Below are 16,907 nucleotides of genomic sequence, written 5' to 3'. Positions count from 1 at the left end.
AGTGACATTTCTTCTTCTTGTTCGGGGCTGAGGAGGGCTTGTCCCTTCTCATATATAATTTACTTGACCTTTACAATGTCAGAGAAAAGAATGAGGAAATAACAGCACAAGGAATTTTCTTACGATGACCATTGGTACTCAAGGCATGGATTGAAAATATACTATCTGGGCTAGATAAACAGAAGTATAAAGCATGCATAGCAGTAGTTTTAAAAATTTTATGAATTCATATGGCCGGTAGTTGGGGAATTTAATGTAAATCAAGACCTTATTTATATAAATGAAGTTATAAAATAAGTGATCATACTACCAGTATGTGACAAAATATATAAGAAACAGCTAAGTTGTTTTTCATAAAAGTAGTGCCAAAATCCCAATGCTGAAGTTGTTGGTAGGTGCCATCAAGTCAGTTCCACTGATGGCACCGTTAGGACAGCAGAAGGAAATACTGCCAGTCGGAGCCATCCTCACAGTCACAGGCACTGTTACAGCCACTGTGTCACCTCATCTCATTAATGCTAAATTTACACACCTCAGATCCTTTTAGGAACAAGAAAGCATATGACACACACAAAAAATCCAGCAACATTGCTGAGAAGTTTTGGTTCCCTGTCACAGAAGTTACACTATACTTAGTGCCTGTAACAGCTTGTCAGTTCCTTGTGTTCCTTGTGTTGTGCATATACATCTATCTATCTGTCTATCTATATGTGTGTATATATATAAAGATATGCATAGATGTAAATAAGTTGTTAAGTACCGTCAAGTCAGTTCCAACTCACAGCAATTCTTTCCTAAGGAGCGGCTGGTGGGTTTGAACTACTGACCTTGTGGTTAGCAGTCCAGTGCTTATCCTACAGCACCACACTAGGACTCTAGATACAGATATATGTTGAAATTCTGTTTAAATTAATCAAATGCTACTACTCATAAAAGCCTAATGAATCAAATGTTACTACTTATAAAACTGTAACCTTCAGAATCAATGTGTGAGTTTACTGATGGTAAATCAATTTCATTTGTTCCCAAATTAATTTTATTACCAAGAAGAAGAAAATTTCAGTTTAAAGTTTTATTGTGCATCCTAGATTTTTTCTCTCTTAAAATATGAAATTCTTTTGGATCTTGAATCAAGCCACATGCATTGGGAAGCAACTGATCACTCACAACAGGTATTATTTGATGCTATCGAGGAAATGTTATTAAATTTTTGCTATGGTGATGGCATCATGGTTATTTTTTTTTTAAACAGAATTCCTCATCTTTTTATAGCTATTGACTGAAATATTTATAGATAAAATAATATGCTATCGGGGATTTGTTTCAAATAACACAAAGGCAGGGGATGGGGGGAGTGAACGGAGATATATTCAACAAGAGTGGCCATGAATCGATAGTTGTTGAAGTTGGATGATTGATATTTGGAAATTAATTACAGTATTTTCTCTACTTGCTTATTTATTTGAAATTTTCCATATATATTTTTTTTTAATAAAAGGAAAGACAATGTCGAAGGAGGGGGGAAAAAATCACTCGAACCTTTTATGTTTATACTCTCAGAGGTTCTAGAGACATTGTACATGTAATTGTACCATTTTTGAGTTAGTTGAGAAAGAGTATTTGTAGGGCATCTAAATAACCAGGTCTTCATAAGAAGAGAATACATCAGACTGAATGATAATACCAAACATGTTTCATTCCTTCAGTGACAAGGAAGTATACTGTCCCCATTAGTTTAAAAAAAAAAAAGAATGGCCCAATGTAAAAATTTTGGCAAATGCTTTAAAAGATCTCACTTTGAAAAATATATTCACTAAAACTAATTGCATAAGCCCAGGATATTTTTTAAGAATAAAACTTCATGATATTTAAAATCCATTTTTTGTGTTACCTACATTTCTTCACTATTCTCTCAGTTCTTAAGCCCCAAGAGTATGGTTTATATGTCTATTGTTTTTAAGTGGCGTCCGTCCAGTCAGTTCTGACTCATAGTGACCCTGTATAGGGTTTCCAAGAAGCGAGCAGTGAATTTGAACCAGAGATTCAAACCGACCTTGCAGTCCAGTGCATTTTCCTGCAGCACCACAGTTGAAACTGCTTTCTCCAGGATTCTTCAAAGCAAGTTTCTATTTTTTAGTCTTCAATTCCTCTGACACTTCTGTGTGTTGTCAATGTTGAAACTTTCTTGGCTTGCCTGATGAGATATTATCCAAGTTTTCTTCTTCATTTTTCTGTTGTCTTAACTTGGTCTGTTTTGCATTTCCTTTTTCTAGCTCTTAAAAAAAGATTTGCCATATCTCCGTCTCCTTCATGCCATCATATACTCTGCCTCGTATAATTAACAGTTCTTTATAAATTGGCCATATCTACCTGACTTGGTTGTTAGCTGCTCAAAAGTTAGGGATATGTCTCATATTTCTCTAAAACATTCAGAATAATAATTTGTTCCTAGATGCTCATGAAACATTTGTGGTTTGATTGACATATAATAGATAAAATTAAATAAATAGATTGGGATCCATTAGCATAAAAGCAATAACCAAGTACATAAAAACCAGTAAATTTACTTGTTCAAGCCAGTAAATAAGCAGAAGAGCAAATTGCTTCAGAAATTAACACAATAACAAAAGATTTCAAGAAAGTATTGTTTCTTAAAATGGTAGAAATCAAGGAAAAAATAATCACAGGAAGGAACAAAGGAATAAATTAATTTCTAGCACTTTCTGATACACAGATTATTGAAACATCATTTTAATTTATAATATTATAGTCTACTGCAGGTTGGAGTCCTGCAGTGGCGCTGGAGGATAGGCACTGGACCAAAGGTTCAAATTCACCAATCACTTTTTGGAAACCCTATACAGGGTCACTATGTATAGGAATCAACTTAACAGCAACAAATGCAGGTTGCTTTACACACACACACACACACACACACACACACACACACATATATATATATATGTTGCTGTTAAATACTGTCAAATTGGTTCTGACTCATAGCGATCCGGTATAGGGTTTTTGAAGAGTGGCTGGTGAGTTTGAATCATAGACCTTGTAGTTCAAACCAACTTTGCAGTTAAGCATATTAACCTGCAGTGCCACACACACACACACACACACACACATATATTATAGTTGTTAGCTGATGTCAAGTCAGTTCCGCTTCATAGTTCCACTTCACAGTGACTCTACATACAATAGAATAAAATATTGCCTGGTTGTTTGCAATTATCACAACCATTGCTATGTTTGAACCCATTATTGTTGCTACTATATCAGTCTATCTTGCTCAGGGCTTCCTGTTTTTGGTCTGCCTTCTACTTTACCAAGTATGCTGTCCTTCTCCAGGAATTGGTTCTTCTTGATAACATCCAAAGTACTTGAGATGAAGTCTTGCCATCCTCACTTGTAAGAAGTACTCTAGCTGTACTTCTTCCAAGACAGATTTATCTGTTATTCTGCAGCCCATAGTATATTTAATATTCCTGTCAGAATCATTTCTTCTTTGGTCTTTCTTATTCATTGTCCAGCTTTCATATGCATCTGAGGCAACTGAAAATACCTTGAGTTGGGTAAGATGCATTTTAGTCCTAAAGTCACAACTTTGTTTTTTAACACTTTAAAGAGCTATTTTTTGCAGCAATTTGTCTAATACAATATGCTGCTTGATTTCTTGACTGCTGCTTCCACAGCCATTAATCATGGATCCAAGACAACTTCAGTCTTTTCTCAGTTGATCATGATGTAACTTTTTGGTCCAGTTGTGAGGATTTTAATTTTCTTTATATTAAGGTAACACTCATATGGAATGCTATAATCATTGCTCTTCATCAGCAAGTCCTCTTTGCTTGCAACAAGCAATGTTATGTCATCTGCATATTGCAGGTTGTTAATGAGTCATCCTCCAATTCAGATGCTGAATTCTTTTTTGTATAGTCCAGTTTCTCAGACTATTTGCTCAGCATACAGACTGAATAAGTATGGTAAAAGGATACAACCTTGATAGACACCTTTCTTGATTTTAAACTATACAGTATTCCCATGTTCTGATCTATTGACTGCTTCTTGATCTGTGTACAGTTACCTCATGAGCACAGTTAAGTGTTCTGGAATACCCACTCTTCTCAGTGTTCTCCATAGTTTGTTATGATCCACAGTTGAATGCCTTTGCATACACAATAAAACCCAGATTAACATCTTTTCTGGTATTCACTGCTTTCAGCCAAGATTCATATAACATCAGCAGTGATGACATTCCTCATTCCATATCCTCTTCTGAATCAGGTTTGAATTTCTGGCAGTTCTCTGTCAATATACTGCTGCAACCATTTTAAAATTATCTTTAGTAAAACTTTACATATGTATAATATTAATGATATCATTTGATAACTTTCACATTCTGTTGGATCACCTTTATTTGCAATGGGCCCAAGTATAAATCTAATCCAACCAGTTGGTCATGTAGCTATGTTCCAAAATTCTTTGTATAGATGAATGAGCACTCCAGTTTACATCTGTTTGTTGAAATATCTCAGTTGGTAGTCCATCGATTCCTGGGGTCTTATTTTACACTGATGCTGTCAGTTCAGCTTGGATTTCTTTCTTCATTACCATAACTTCTTGATCATATGCTACCTCCTGAAATGGTTGGATGTCAACCAATTTTTTATACAGTCAATGTGTATCCTTTTCATCTTCCTTGATGAAATACCTTGCCTATAGTATTCTTTAGTATTGCAATTCAAGGCTTGAAGTTTTCCTTCAGTTCTTAAGCTTAAGGAATGTTCTTCCTCTTTGGTGTTCTAACTCCCAGTCTCTAAACATTTCATCATAGTAGTTTGTCTTCTTTACTATGAGATTTTTGGTTAAGCTTATTTATTTAATCATTTCTTCCACTTGCTTGAGTACTCTGTGTTTAAGAGCAGGTTTTAAAATCTCTTCTGCCATCCATCTTATTCTCTTCTTTCTTCTGGTCTTTAAATAATCTTGGCTTTCTTTATATTGGTGTCCTTGATGACATTCCACAATTTGTCTGGCCTTCAGTCATCAGTGTTCAGTGGATCAAATCTGTCCTTGAGATGATCTCTGAATTTAGGTGGAATATATCCAAGATCATATTTTGACTCCTATGGATTTATTTGAATTTTCTTCAGCTTCAACTTGAACTGGCATATCAGCAATTGATGGTCTATTCAACAGTCAGGCCCTGGTCTTATTCTGACTGAATGTATTTAGCTTTCAACAGATGTAGTTGATTTGATTCCTATGTATTTCTTCCAATGAGGGCCACATGTATAGCTCCCTTTTATGTTCTTTAAACAAGGTATTTCCAATGAAGAAGTGGTTGGTCTTGTTAAAAACAAGGCTTCAGGAATTGACAGAACACAGATTGAATTCTTTCAACAAATGGATGGAGCTCACTCATCTATGCCAAGATACTTGGAAGACTGTTACCTGGACAACCAGTTGGAAAAGATCCATATTTGTGCCCATTCAAAGAGAGGTAACTCAACAAAATGCAGAAATCATTGAATGATATCATTAATATCACATTCAAGTAAGATTGTGCCAAAGATAATTCAAAAATGTCTGTATCAGTACATCAAGCACTGCCATAAGCTCAAGCTGGATTCAGAAGTGGACACAGAATGAGGGATATCGTTGTTGAAGTCAGATGGATCTTGGCTGAAAGCAGAGAATTCCAGAAAAATGTTTACTTGTACTTTATTAACTATGCAGAGGCTTTTGATTGTGTGGATCATTATAAGCTATGAATAACATAATGATGAATGGCTATTCTAGAACATTTAATTGTGCTGATCAGGAAGCTGTACATAGAACAAGAGACAGTCATTCAAATAGAACAAGGGGATATTTACTGAATGGTTTAAATTTAGGAAATATGTGCACCAGGGTTGTATTCTTTCAATATACTTATTCAATCTGTACAGTGAGCAAATAATCTGAGAAGATGGATTATATGAAGAAGAACATGACATCAGGATTGGAAGAAGACTCATTAACAACCTGTGATATGCAGATGGTACAATCTTGTTTGCTGGAAGCTAAAAGGACTAAAAATACTTACTGATAAAGATCAAAGACCACAGTCTTCAGTATGGATTTCTCCTCAATATAAAGAAAACAAAAATCCTCACTGGATCAATAAATCACACCATGATAAATGGAGAAAACATTGAAATTGTCAAAGACGTCATTTTGCTTGAGCCATAATCAGCACTCATGGAAACGGCAGCCAAGAAGTTAAAGGACTTATTGCACCAGGAAAATCTGCTGCATAAGACCTCTTTAAAGTATTTAAGAGCAAAGATATCAGTTTGAGGACTAATGTTCACCTGACCCAAGCCATGGCATTTCAGTCGCTTTGTATGCAAGTGACAGTTGGACAGCGAATAAGGACAAATGTGGAAGAATTGATGCATTTGAGTTATGGTGTTAGAGAAGAATATTGAAATACTATGGAATTCCAGAAGAACAAACAAATCTGTGTTGGAAAAAGTACAGCCAGAATGCTCCTTAGAAGCCAGGGCGGCACAACTTCATCTCTCATACTTTGGACATATTATCTGGAGGGACCAATCCTTGGAGAAGGGCATCATGCTTGGTATAGTGGAGGGTCAGAGAAAAAGAGGAAGAGTCCCATTGAGATGGATTGACACTGTGGCATCAGCAATGGGCTCAAGCATAAAAATTGCAAGGATGATGCAGGACCAGGCAGTGTTTCGTTTTGTGATGCATAGGGTCGCCAAAAGTTGAACTGACTCTATGGCACCTAACAAGAACAACATACATGAAGAGGCTTCAAAAAATTCGTGGAAAAAAATTTCATTATATTTTAATTTCATTGTTCCATGAATTTTCTATAGCTTCTTCATATGTATCCACACATACTCAGGTAGCGTTTCCAGAACAATTCATTTCTATTCCCTGAATTTAAAAGTATTTTATACTCTGTTTCATTTTATTTCAGTTGGCCCAAACTAGATGAGTCAAGTCTTAATAGTAAAGAGCCTACTAACTCAGTCACAAGTTGTAAATAGACCTCCACACTTATACCAGAACTTATACAAAAGAATATTGCTCAGTGACCCCAAATCTGACCCTTCATTCACCAAGCTTTGTTTATTTCCAGCCCAGTTTGAAGTAAAAAGACCTAAATTGTCTAGCCTTAAAAGTGTTAACTTGATTTCAAGTTGCGACTTATCTGTGGAACTCTAGAAAGTTATCAACATGCTCTTTATCTGGAAGAACAGGATTGCCATGAAACAGTCCTGTGGGGCACTGCAGAGAAGATTTTACAACTAATGTGTCCTGTGACTTGGTGGAAGGGTCTCCATAGACTCCATGACCCACCATTGCCTGTCCATTGCTTCTCACTACTAGAGTTATGAAAAACAAGGTGCCCTTGGCAAAGCCATTTGCAACAAGTATACTGTCAGACCTCTTCTGTGTAACCAGATGGATGTAATTTAGTTTAAATATTAATTGTTAATTCTTTATATTTATAAAATATATTGGGCCCCTTATTCTGTCTAAGCCTCATTTGTTATTACTTCTAAAAATAAAGTGAATAGAATTATCCAAGGATCCTTCAAGCTATTACAAATTATGATTATAGGAGTTATACTAATTAAATTGACTATCCTGTGATGATCATTACTTGTATTATTTCATTATTGTTTTCCATGTTATTCTCTCCCAGCATGTTAATTAGTCATGACTATTTCACTATTTTGTATTTTCTTTGGGTCTGGGCTTAAGCCCAGGGCGTTTCAGGTATTCTCAAATTTCTACCATCTTAGAATACTTCAACTTCTTGGGAATATGTCATTGTCATCAAGAAATTAGGACTCTGTGGACAGTGGCTACCCAAACCACCTGCCATGATTTTATGAGGCCAGGCGATATGAATAAATGTGAATTTGATAGTTTGCTTTGCATGACTAGATAACATTGGTATTACCTAGATATTTAAGAAATTGCAGTGACCTTTTCATTTTATTTTGCCCCATATACATTGACCAGTGTAGTCTTTAACTGGTACTTCTTATTAGTCTGGGTCTTACGAGGTAGATCTAAACAACTTTCCAGAGTTCTTTGTTTTCACACAAAAGTCTGGCTAGCTGCCTTCAGTCTACTGTACCCTGTCTAAAAATGGCTACATATAAAGAATCCTGGGACCTTTAAAAATGCATTTCCCAAGAGGCTATCAACAACTACATTATTCTCTAATATTACAAGCAGAAAATTATTTGACATTCCCTGACTTCTCTTGTTGCCCCATCATTGAAATTGAACAGAGAGGTTTAAAAATACCTTGAAAATTTTGATTTCTGATTTTAAAAATTGAAAGAGGGTAATTCAGCAAGCCTAGTTCAAGAGGCATGGGTTGAACCAATAATCCTACTTCTGTTTTAGTCCTATAATAATGTAATCCTTAATTATGGCATTAAGGAAAGAAGCTCAATATTTAACCATTCTTAATAATTGCCTGTTATCACATGTAGAATAAGTACTGAACTGCTAACCACAAGGTCAATAGTTAAACCCACCAACTGCTCCTTCGAAACGCTATAAAGCGTCATTGCTATGAGTCGGAACCAACTTGACAGCACTTAACAACAGCAACAATAGCAATAAATGCCTAGAATTGTATTGTTCTGGCTACTCAGTACTTGCTCGGTTCCTTGCCCTACTCTGTTCCTTACCACCTCTCTGTTTCCACACAGCTGTGGCAGATACATCGCAACACTTCACTTGGTTCCCTGTTCTCTTCCTACAGACACAAAGGACTTGGGTGAACTAGAGACTGAAGGCTTCTTTGCTTTACATCACCGCCGGGGAGCCATCAAACAGGCCAAAGTCCACCACGTCAAGTGTCATGAGTTTACCGCCACCTTTTTCCCACAACCCACTTTCTGCTCCGTTTGCCATGAGTTTGTCTGGTACAGTAACTTGACATTCCACCTCAAGCTTTGGGTTATGCCTTCAGTGAAAGGTTTCCATCTTGTGGTTCCTATAGAATATAAATCCAGAAAAAGGGTCAAAGAATTTTAGTTTGGGATTAAACGGGAGGCTGTTGTCAGTGAGAGGGCAGGAATGGACGAGGGAGGCATATTTGCTGTGTACAGTTTTATACTAAAAACACCTCAACAGACCATCTTTACTGGTACCAGTCTTTGCAGTGGGGAGCAGTTTCCCATTGAACTGATGGGTTTAAATGTTCACTAGACTCTAGGATGTCTTAACAGTCCTCAAATGAAGATTGGGTTAAGCCTCAGTAACCACATAGCAAAGGCAGTGGTAAAATGGAGACTAGAAATGACTCCTATTTCTAGTTCTTGGATTCCTTGCCTCTCAATGGGATGCTTTTCCCTTTGGGCTACTGTTGAATTATTAATGCACAACAGCATCTTAACCATGATATAGAAAGATTAAATTGACTTTTGGTGGATTTTAGTCAACCTGTTTTTATCTAATTACTAGAAACTCCTTCCTTTCTAATAATAAGCGTTAAGACCAGGAATTGGTCTTAAGCTTGGGACTTTATTGGTTGCAAATATTCTCAGACTCTGAGAAACAGCAATGCCATACTTTAGAGATATCATTGTTCATCTAGAGTAAGCTTAGTGAGACAGTGCATTCTTAAGTGTAGGACATGGACATGTGGTCACAAGAAAATGTTTCATTTTCTGTCAAGTATTTTAATGTCTGCATACTTATTTTTAAAATACTCAAATGAAAAGGAAATTGGCAAGTCAGCATTTAACAGAGCAACTGAAAATGAAAACACCATGTTAACACTCGTGGTAAATGACACATTAGGACTGCTGATCAGACAATGTTCTGTGATCGTAGGACGTCATGAGAGCTGGTTTACATTTTAAATGTCTTTGGTGTTGCTGTTGACTAACATGCAAATATAAACACTCATGTGCTTTATTGCAGGGGTCTGAACAAACAGGGCTACCAGTGTCGACGTAAGTAAGAAGGATTCTTATTGTATTATCATCATTCTTTTGACTGTTTTCCAAACTTCTGTAGATCTTAAGTTGTATTTATTTCTTCTCAGAATGTAATGCAGCAATTCACAAGAAGTGTATTGATAAAGTTATAGCTAAGTGCACAGGATCAGCTATCAATAGCCGAGAAACCATGGTATGTATTTAGATTTCTCTCTTTTTCTGAAATGTGATGATTTTATCTCAAAATTTTCAGCCCACTGATGGACTTTAATAATGCCTGAGCTTGAATCATTAAGTTTACCAATGAAAATCTAACTCTCTAAAACACTTTTTTCTTCAATAATGGTTGTTATTAACTTAACCAAAACTAAGAATTGAATAAATAAAACACAGTATGAATTTTAATAATTCTACCATTGCTAGATTGGAGAATCTTGAGACTTTCTGCTTCTGCAAAGAATTGCAAACATGGAAACCCTATTCAGGGTTGCTATGAGTTGAGAACTGACTCCATGGCACTGAACAACAACAACAGCTATTGCAAGAAAATGGCCCCAAAGCGTTGTTTTTGTTTGTTTGTTTTTAAATTTTTATTGTGATTTGAGTGACAGTTTACATGGGGGAACATCAGCCTTAAACTCTTCCTATCGTATTTCGTTTCATTGCAATGATTACAATCCCCTGCATGCATCATCGTTCAACATTATTTGCTTCTATTCCCTCTGGTTTTGTGTGTGTGTGTGTGTGTGTTTTAGGGGTGGGGGAGGTGGAGAAGGATATATACCAAAACACTCAGAAATATACAGTCATCCAAACAACCAAAGGGCACAACCTGCAAGCCTGCCCCCCGGCCGCCAGCACACAGCTCCTCTCCCTCCACGAGTCTAGAGTCTTCAGGTACTTTGTCTTTCCATGTCCTCATCTCTGCCTCCATCTCTGGCATCACCGCTTCTCTGAGAAGGGTACCGTTTTCCGCTTCTGCTCTTCTCCCTTGATGGTCCCAGGGTCCTCTGTTCCTGGACTATAAGATCAACCACTCACCCCTTTTTACAAAATTTTTGCCTTTACAGTTGCAGCAATCACAGTTGGTCATGATAACAATTACTACTGAATCATTAAGAGTCTTATCCCCATCTCCTTTTACCAGACCTGTCTAGACAGGAAGAAAAACACTCAGCGAGGATTTTACCTTCCCCTGAACAGTCTGAATCTAAACTCCCTCTTGAAAACTTGTAAGCCTTTACAGCCCCCCCTATTTTAGGTAGCCAATGCCTAAGTTGCCCAACCCTATCAAACCTGTGTACAGAGGGGATGGGAATGATCCTTGCCAAAGCATTATTTTTATTAAGTATATGAAAACTAACCTTGCAAGATCTCCAAATAGAAACTAAACCAAAAAAAAAAAAAAAATCACATTGCCATTGAGTCGATTCTACTTCATTGCAACCCTATAGGAAGGACACAGGAGAACTGCCTCGTAGGGTTTCCATCACCATGTTAGTGAATAAGAATTCTTTGCTGTGCACATTCTCAAATGAATGGTTGACTTAAAAATTTCTATAGAGACTATAGGTGAAATGCTCACTTTAAAATGTCAACAACATAAGAGATTATGTTGTTGATAACTGCCATTAAGGCAGTTCCAATTCACAGTGACCCTGCATAGTGTTTCTGAGGAGGGGCTGGTGGGTTTGAACCAAACCATTGGACATTGCAATTATTTAGCATTACAGAGCTTTATCCTACAGCACCACCCATTTGGATTCATATTGTTATTAGGAACTAAACTTCCTAATAGCTCTTGTGTATGTATATACATACCTATACCGATATATGGTAGGATAGCACTTGACTTCAAGGTCAGTTTGAACCACAAAGTCTGTGGTTCAAACTCACCAGCTGCTCCTTAGAAACCCTATAAAGATGGTCCTTATAAGTTGGAACCAACACAATGGCTCTTAACAACAACACCATATCGATACATAGTACACTGACAGAGAACTGCCCGAGGTTCATGCTGGATTCAGATAAGAACATGATTGCTAATGTCAGATGGGTCTTGGCTGAAAGCAGAAAATATCAGAAATATGTTGGCCTGTGCTTTATTGATTATTCAATTGTGAGGATCATGACAAGCTATGGACAACATTGTGGAGAATGAGTATTCTGGAACACTTGTGTTCATGTGGAACCTGTACATAGACCAAGAAGCAGTCTTCCAAAGAGAACAAGAGAACACCAAATGGTTAAAATTAGGAATGGTTGTATTTCACCATACTTATTCTGTATACTGAGGACATAATCCGAGAATCTGGATTGTATGAAGAAGAACATGGCATCAGGATGGGAGAAAAACTAATTAACAACCTGAGATATGCAGAAGACACAACTTTGCTTGGTGAAAGTGAAGAGGACTTAAAATACTTATGAAGATCCAAGACCATAGTCTTCTATATGGTTTGCACCTCATTGTAAAGAAAACAAAACTCCTCACCATTGAACCAATAAATAACATCAAGATAAATGAAGAACAGATTGAATTTATCAAAGACTTTGTTTTTGCTCAGATCAATCATCAACACTCTGCACAAGAGCTCTTTAAAGTGTTGAAGAGCAAAGATGTCAGTTTGAGGTCAAAGGTGCGCCTGACCCAAGCCATGGCATTTTCAATAACCTCATATGCATGTGAGAGTTGGACAGTAAATAAGGAAAACCATAGAATAATTTATGCATTTGAGTTACAGTATTGGATAAGAATAATAAAAGTACCATGGACTGCCTGCCAAAAGAAAAAACAAATCCGTGTTGGAAGAAGTATACCAGAATACTCCTTGGAAGCCAGCATGGTCAGACTTCATCTTTCATACTTTGAATATATTATCAGGAGGGACCAGTCCTTGGAGAACGACATCATGCTTGGTAAAGTGGAAGGCTGGATAAAAAGAGGACCCCCAAGAAGATGGATTAGCACAGTGGCCACAGCAGTGGGCTCAAGCGTAGCAATGATTGTGAGGTTGGTGCAGGATTGGGCAGTGTTTTGTTCTGTTGTGCATAGGTTTGCTATGAGTCGGTGCTGGCTTAATGGCACCTAACAAGAACATATTTGTATGTATCTATCTGGTAGCATAGTGGTTATGAATCGGGCTGCGAACTGCAAGGTCAGCAGTTAAAAATTACCAGCTGTTCTGCAGGAGAAAGATGAGGTTTTCTGTTCCCATAAAGATTTATAGCCTCGGAAACCCTGTACAGGGTTGCTATGAGTTGGAACCAACTCCACGGCACATAAACAACAACAACAACATCCGTATCTATATCTCTCTATCTATAATGTGATGTTTGATTTAAGATGAGACTGAACTCTGGAAAACTTTTATTTTTAATGCCACAATATTTCTACCACTAGCATTGGTCTCCCATCTCATCTCTCCTGGTCCACCATACCACTGTGATATTGTAGAGTAATGATTAAGGCCATCTTCTTCCCTAAAGATTAAAGACAAGGAAACTCTATGGGGTAGTTCTACTCTGTAACACATAGGGTTGCAATAAGGTAACACTGATGACAGTGGCTATCCAGTGAAAATTGTGAGAGCCAGAACTCAATGGACTACCCTGTTTTTCTAGGCCTTAGACAGGTTTTCTGCCTTTCACTCTGTACAGTCTTACCATTTATTTTATTGCTCTCTATTAGTAGAAAATAAGTTTTCCTTCTCTCACAAGTTTTTGCCTTACACAGATTACGGGTATTACAGGTTTTACAATATGAGGGGGCTTCAAAAAGTTTATGGAAAAAATTTAATTAAAAGATGATGGAATTTTTGGACAGGGTTGGGCAGTTTTGACATTGGCTATCCAAAATGGGGAGGCTACAAAGGCAAGAAGTGACTGGCTTACAAGCTTTCAAGAGGGAACCTAGATCCAGAGGGCGTGGAGGAAGGTAGACTCTCCACTGAGTAGTATCCAATCTGTCTAGGTGGGACAGATGAAAGGAAATGCAGATAGGTTGCTTGTGATGCAAGGGTGAATAATTGTTACCAGGACTGATTGTGAAGGTTGTAAATGTAAAAGTGGACATTTTGTGTCAAGGAAGGGAGTGATTAACTTTGCAGGCTAGGAGCAGAGGTCCCTGGAACCATGAAGGGAGAAGAGCAGAGAGTGGGACCCTACCCAGAGGCAGAGATGATGACGTGGAGAGATGGAGCAGCTGGGGACTCAGGACCCAGGGAAGGAGAAGGGCTGTGTGTTGATGACCGGATGTATCCTTTCATTGACTGGTGATGCATGGAGGGGATTGTAACCATGGCAATGAAACAATATACGATAGGATGAATGTAAAACTTATGTTCTCCCATGTAAACGATCACATAATTCACAATAAAACTAAAAAAAAAAAAAAAAAAGATAATGGAATTTTTCCACGAAGTTTTTGAAAACCCTTTGTATATGGAGAAAGCGAAGTGAATAGAGAAAGCAGGTTCTAACTTTGACTGCCAAGCTTAGAAAAAATTCAGCTCACCCAAGAATTATGTGATCTAGAAATGTCTCTTGCTCTCTCTAGGCTAATGTCTTCACCTGTCAAATGAGGATATAATTGAAGCTACTTCAAATGGGATGTTGTGAGTTAAAGGAAATATCAGGTGCACATGAGATAGGACATGTGCTATAATCATGCACACCTGGCAGGAATTGTTGTCACCTCAGTTCATATGTAATAAGTGTGAATGTGTTTTAAGCATTAAACTCTGCTGCTAATAAATGCGTAGCAATGTTTCCTCTTGAGGAAGCGATCTTCAGTGTCTTCCAAAGGTCAAAGCAGTAGTTAGGGCTTCAAGAGGAAAGGGAATGCTTATATTAAGCATTATAGCAAGAAGGGAAGAACAGAAGAACAAAGTTAACTTAGATCCCATTTAGATAAATAGCCCTAGTCCCCTCTTCCCAAATGTTAGCCCACCTTTGCTAAGATCTCAGACTTCAACTCTTTCCAGGTTACTTGGGATTTGTGTATTTTAAGTTTGCCTGTCACCTACAAGAGTGAATTTTGCCTGCCTTCTTGGGATCTGACTATTAACACTTGACAAGTAAAAATGAAGGACCCCTAGCATTGTAGGATAAGCATTATGCCAGAAGGGCAGATGTTCAAACTATACAGGATCTCTATGAGTCTGGATTGACTCAATGGCACGTAACAACAGCAACAATAACAAGTGGCACAGTGGTTAAGCTCTCAGCTGCTCACCAGAAGGTCTACTAACCACCAACAGCTCCACGGGGGGAAAGATGAGGCCCTCAGCTTCTGTAAGGTTACAGCCTTGGAAAGCACATGGGCAGCTCTACAGAGCTGAATAAAAATGGACTCAACAGCAATAGGAAAAGATACCGGGTAACGGTAACAGGTATACCACATGACATGTAACAATTACTGTTTGTTTAAACTACACTTGGTTCCAGTTGCTTTCTAATTTTAATGATGGTTATGTTCATGTATCTGCTAAGACATCGAAAGAGGGAACCCAGGGACACAATGTGTAACCACCCTTCTTCCCCTTCTTTCAGTTCCATAAGGAGCGCTTCAAAATTGACATGCCGCATCGATTTAAAGTCTACAATTACAAGAGCCCAACTTTCTGTGAGCACTGTGGGACTCTGTTGTGGGGACTGGCAAGACAAGGACTGAAATGTGACGGTGAGTCTCCATTGTGTGACATTACAGAACCACGTCGGGGAAATTCACAACTGCTTCGAGTGCACAGGGAGAATGTTGGAGGACGGCTACTCACAGCCCAGACGAGCCCCCATAATCTTGAGGGACATCTTCCTGGGACAGTAAGCTACTGCTGTTCTTTTCCTTCCACCTCATAACACCCTCATTCTCTTTCTTCTCCCAAAAAAGTGCAAACAAGTTTAGGTTCAAGAGGTCAAGGCTCTTGGCTTGTGGTCTCCTGCTATACCATAAAATGCAAGACAGCATTTCAGTCCTTTACCCGGAATCTCGGTTAACTCAGCCTGACCTGCTGGTTCCTGTTTGTTCTGGGTTTGCCCTTCACTATTTTGACGTGTCTGGCTGTGCTGTGTCCTGTCATTCTTCTTTGACTCAGCAAGTAAATTCTTTTTTTTTTTCAGTTCCACCAAGCAACTAGCCTGGCACTGTGACTTGGCAGGTGATCCTGCATAAAGGAATTAATTCTGTAATTTAAGATTGAGAATCTAGTCCCAAACAGTGATGTGAGCTCAGAGAGCCTGGGAAGAGGTCACATTCAGTTCTAAACATCATTTCTCTTCTCTGATCTTTCCTCAAAGGCTGGGGATTAGAGTAGAGACCAAATCTGACATTCTTTACTTTTGGAGTTATTCAAACTTAACCTTCTCAAAAAAGAAAATGAAAAAGGTTTTCTTGATATAACACTCCAAGTTGCTAAGGCAACTTTAGAAATGGAGATGCTGTTATATGCCAGTACTGTGTGGAGTAGGGGGTGGAGAAAATCCAACAAGAAGAGAACTGACAGAACACCTTTGTATTTGGATTGGAAACAAGGAAGGGGACAGGGTCTGGGGAATAGATGCATAAAATGAGGGCATCTCCCTGAAGAAATGACCTTTTCCAAGAAGTGAATTATTAAATATAAGTCATTTCCTTTTCTCTGCAAGACCCTACTTTGATTTCTGCCACATTTATTTATGTCTTAGTGGAAGATTATTTTAAGCAGTCTCCGCTTCCTTATCCCAAGTGCTTTCACACCTTTAATGATGCCTGGAGCCACGTCTTAATGGAGGCTCTAGGATTTAGATTTTCAAATCATTTCCTAAGACAAAAATCACAGGTAGTCAAAATTGACCTTGACAATACCATCATAGCCCCCAAATATCACTTTTTTTCCCTCTCTGTACAGTTATTCAAGAACACCTGGCACATGAATATAG

At 37.9% G+C, this 16,907-nt stretch overlaps 1 protein-coding gene across 3 annotated transcripts in view; it reads left to right on the top strand.

Moving 5' to 3' along the window:
- Window positions 1-16,907, top strand: part of PRKCQ (protein kinase C, theta) — a 115,194-nt gene that overhangs the window by 15,637 nt on the left and 82,650 nt on the right. For all 3 annotated transcript variants that reach the window (XM_006862743.1, XM_006862742.1, XM_006862741.1), the window contains 4 exons: window positions 8,807-8,969; window positions 9,973-10,004; window positions 10,097-10,182; window positions 15,543-15,672. In XM_006862743.1, the coding sequence (XP_006862805.1) occupies window positions 8,807-8,969; window positions 9,973-10,004; window positions 10,097-10,182; window positions 15,543-15,672 (411 nt within the window). The remainder of the gene's footprint in view (window positions 1-8,806; window positions 8,970-9,972; window positions 10,005-10,096; window positions 10,183-15,542; window positions 15,673-16,907) is intronic.

The sequence above is a fragment of the Chrysochloris asiatica genome, unplaced genomic scaffold (genome assembly GCF_000296735.1).
Source record: "Chrysochloris asiatica unplaced genomic scaffold, ChrAsi1.0 scaffold00050, whole genome shotgun sequence".
In the NCBI taxonomy this organism is placed as follows: Eukaryota; Metazoa; Chordata; class Mammalia; order Afrosoricida; family Chrysochloridae; genus Chrysochloris; species Chrysochloris asiatica.
This window is presented reverse-complemented; position numbering and strand designations above follow the sequence as displayed.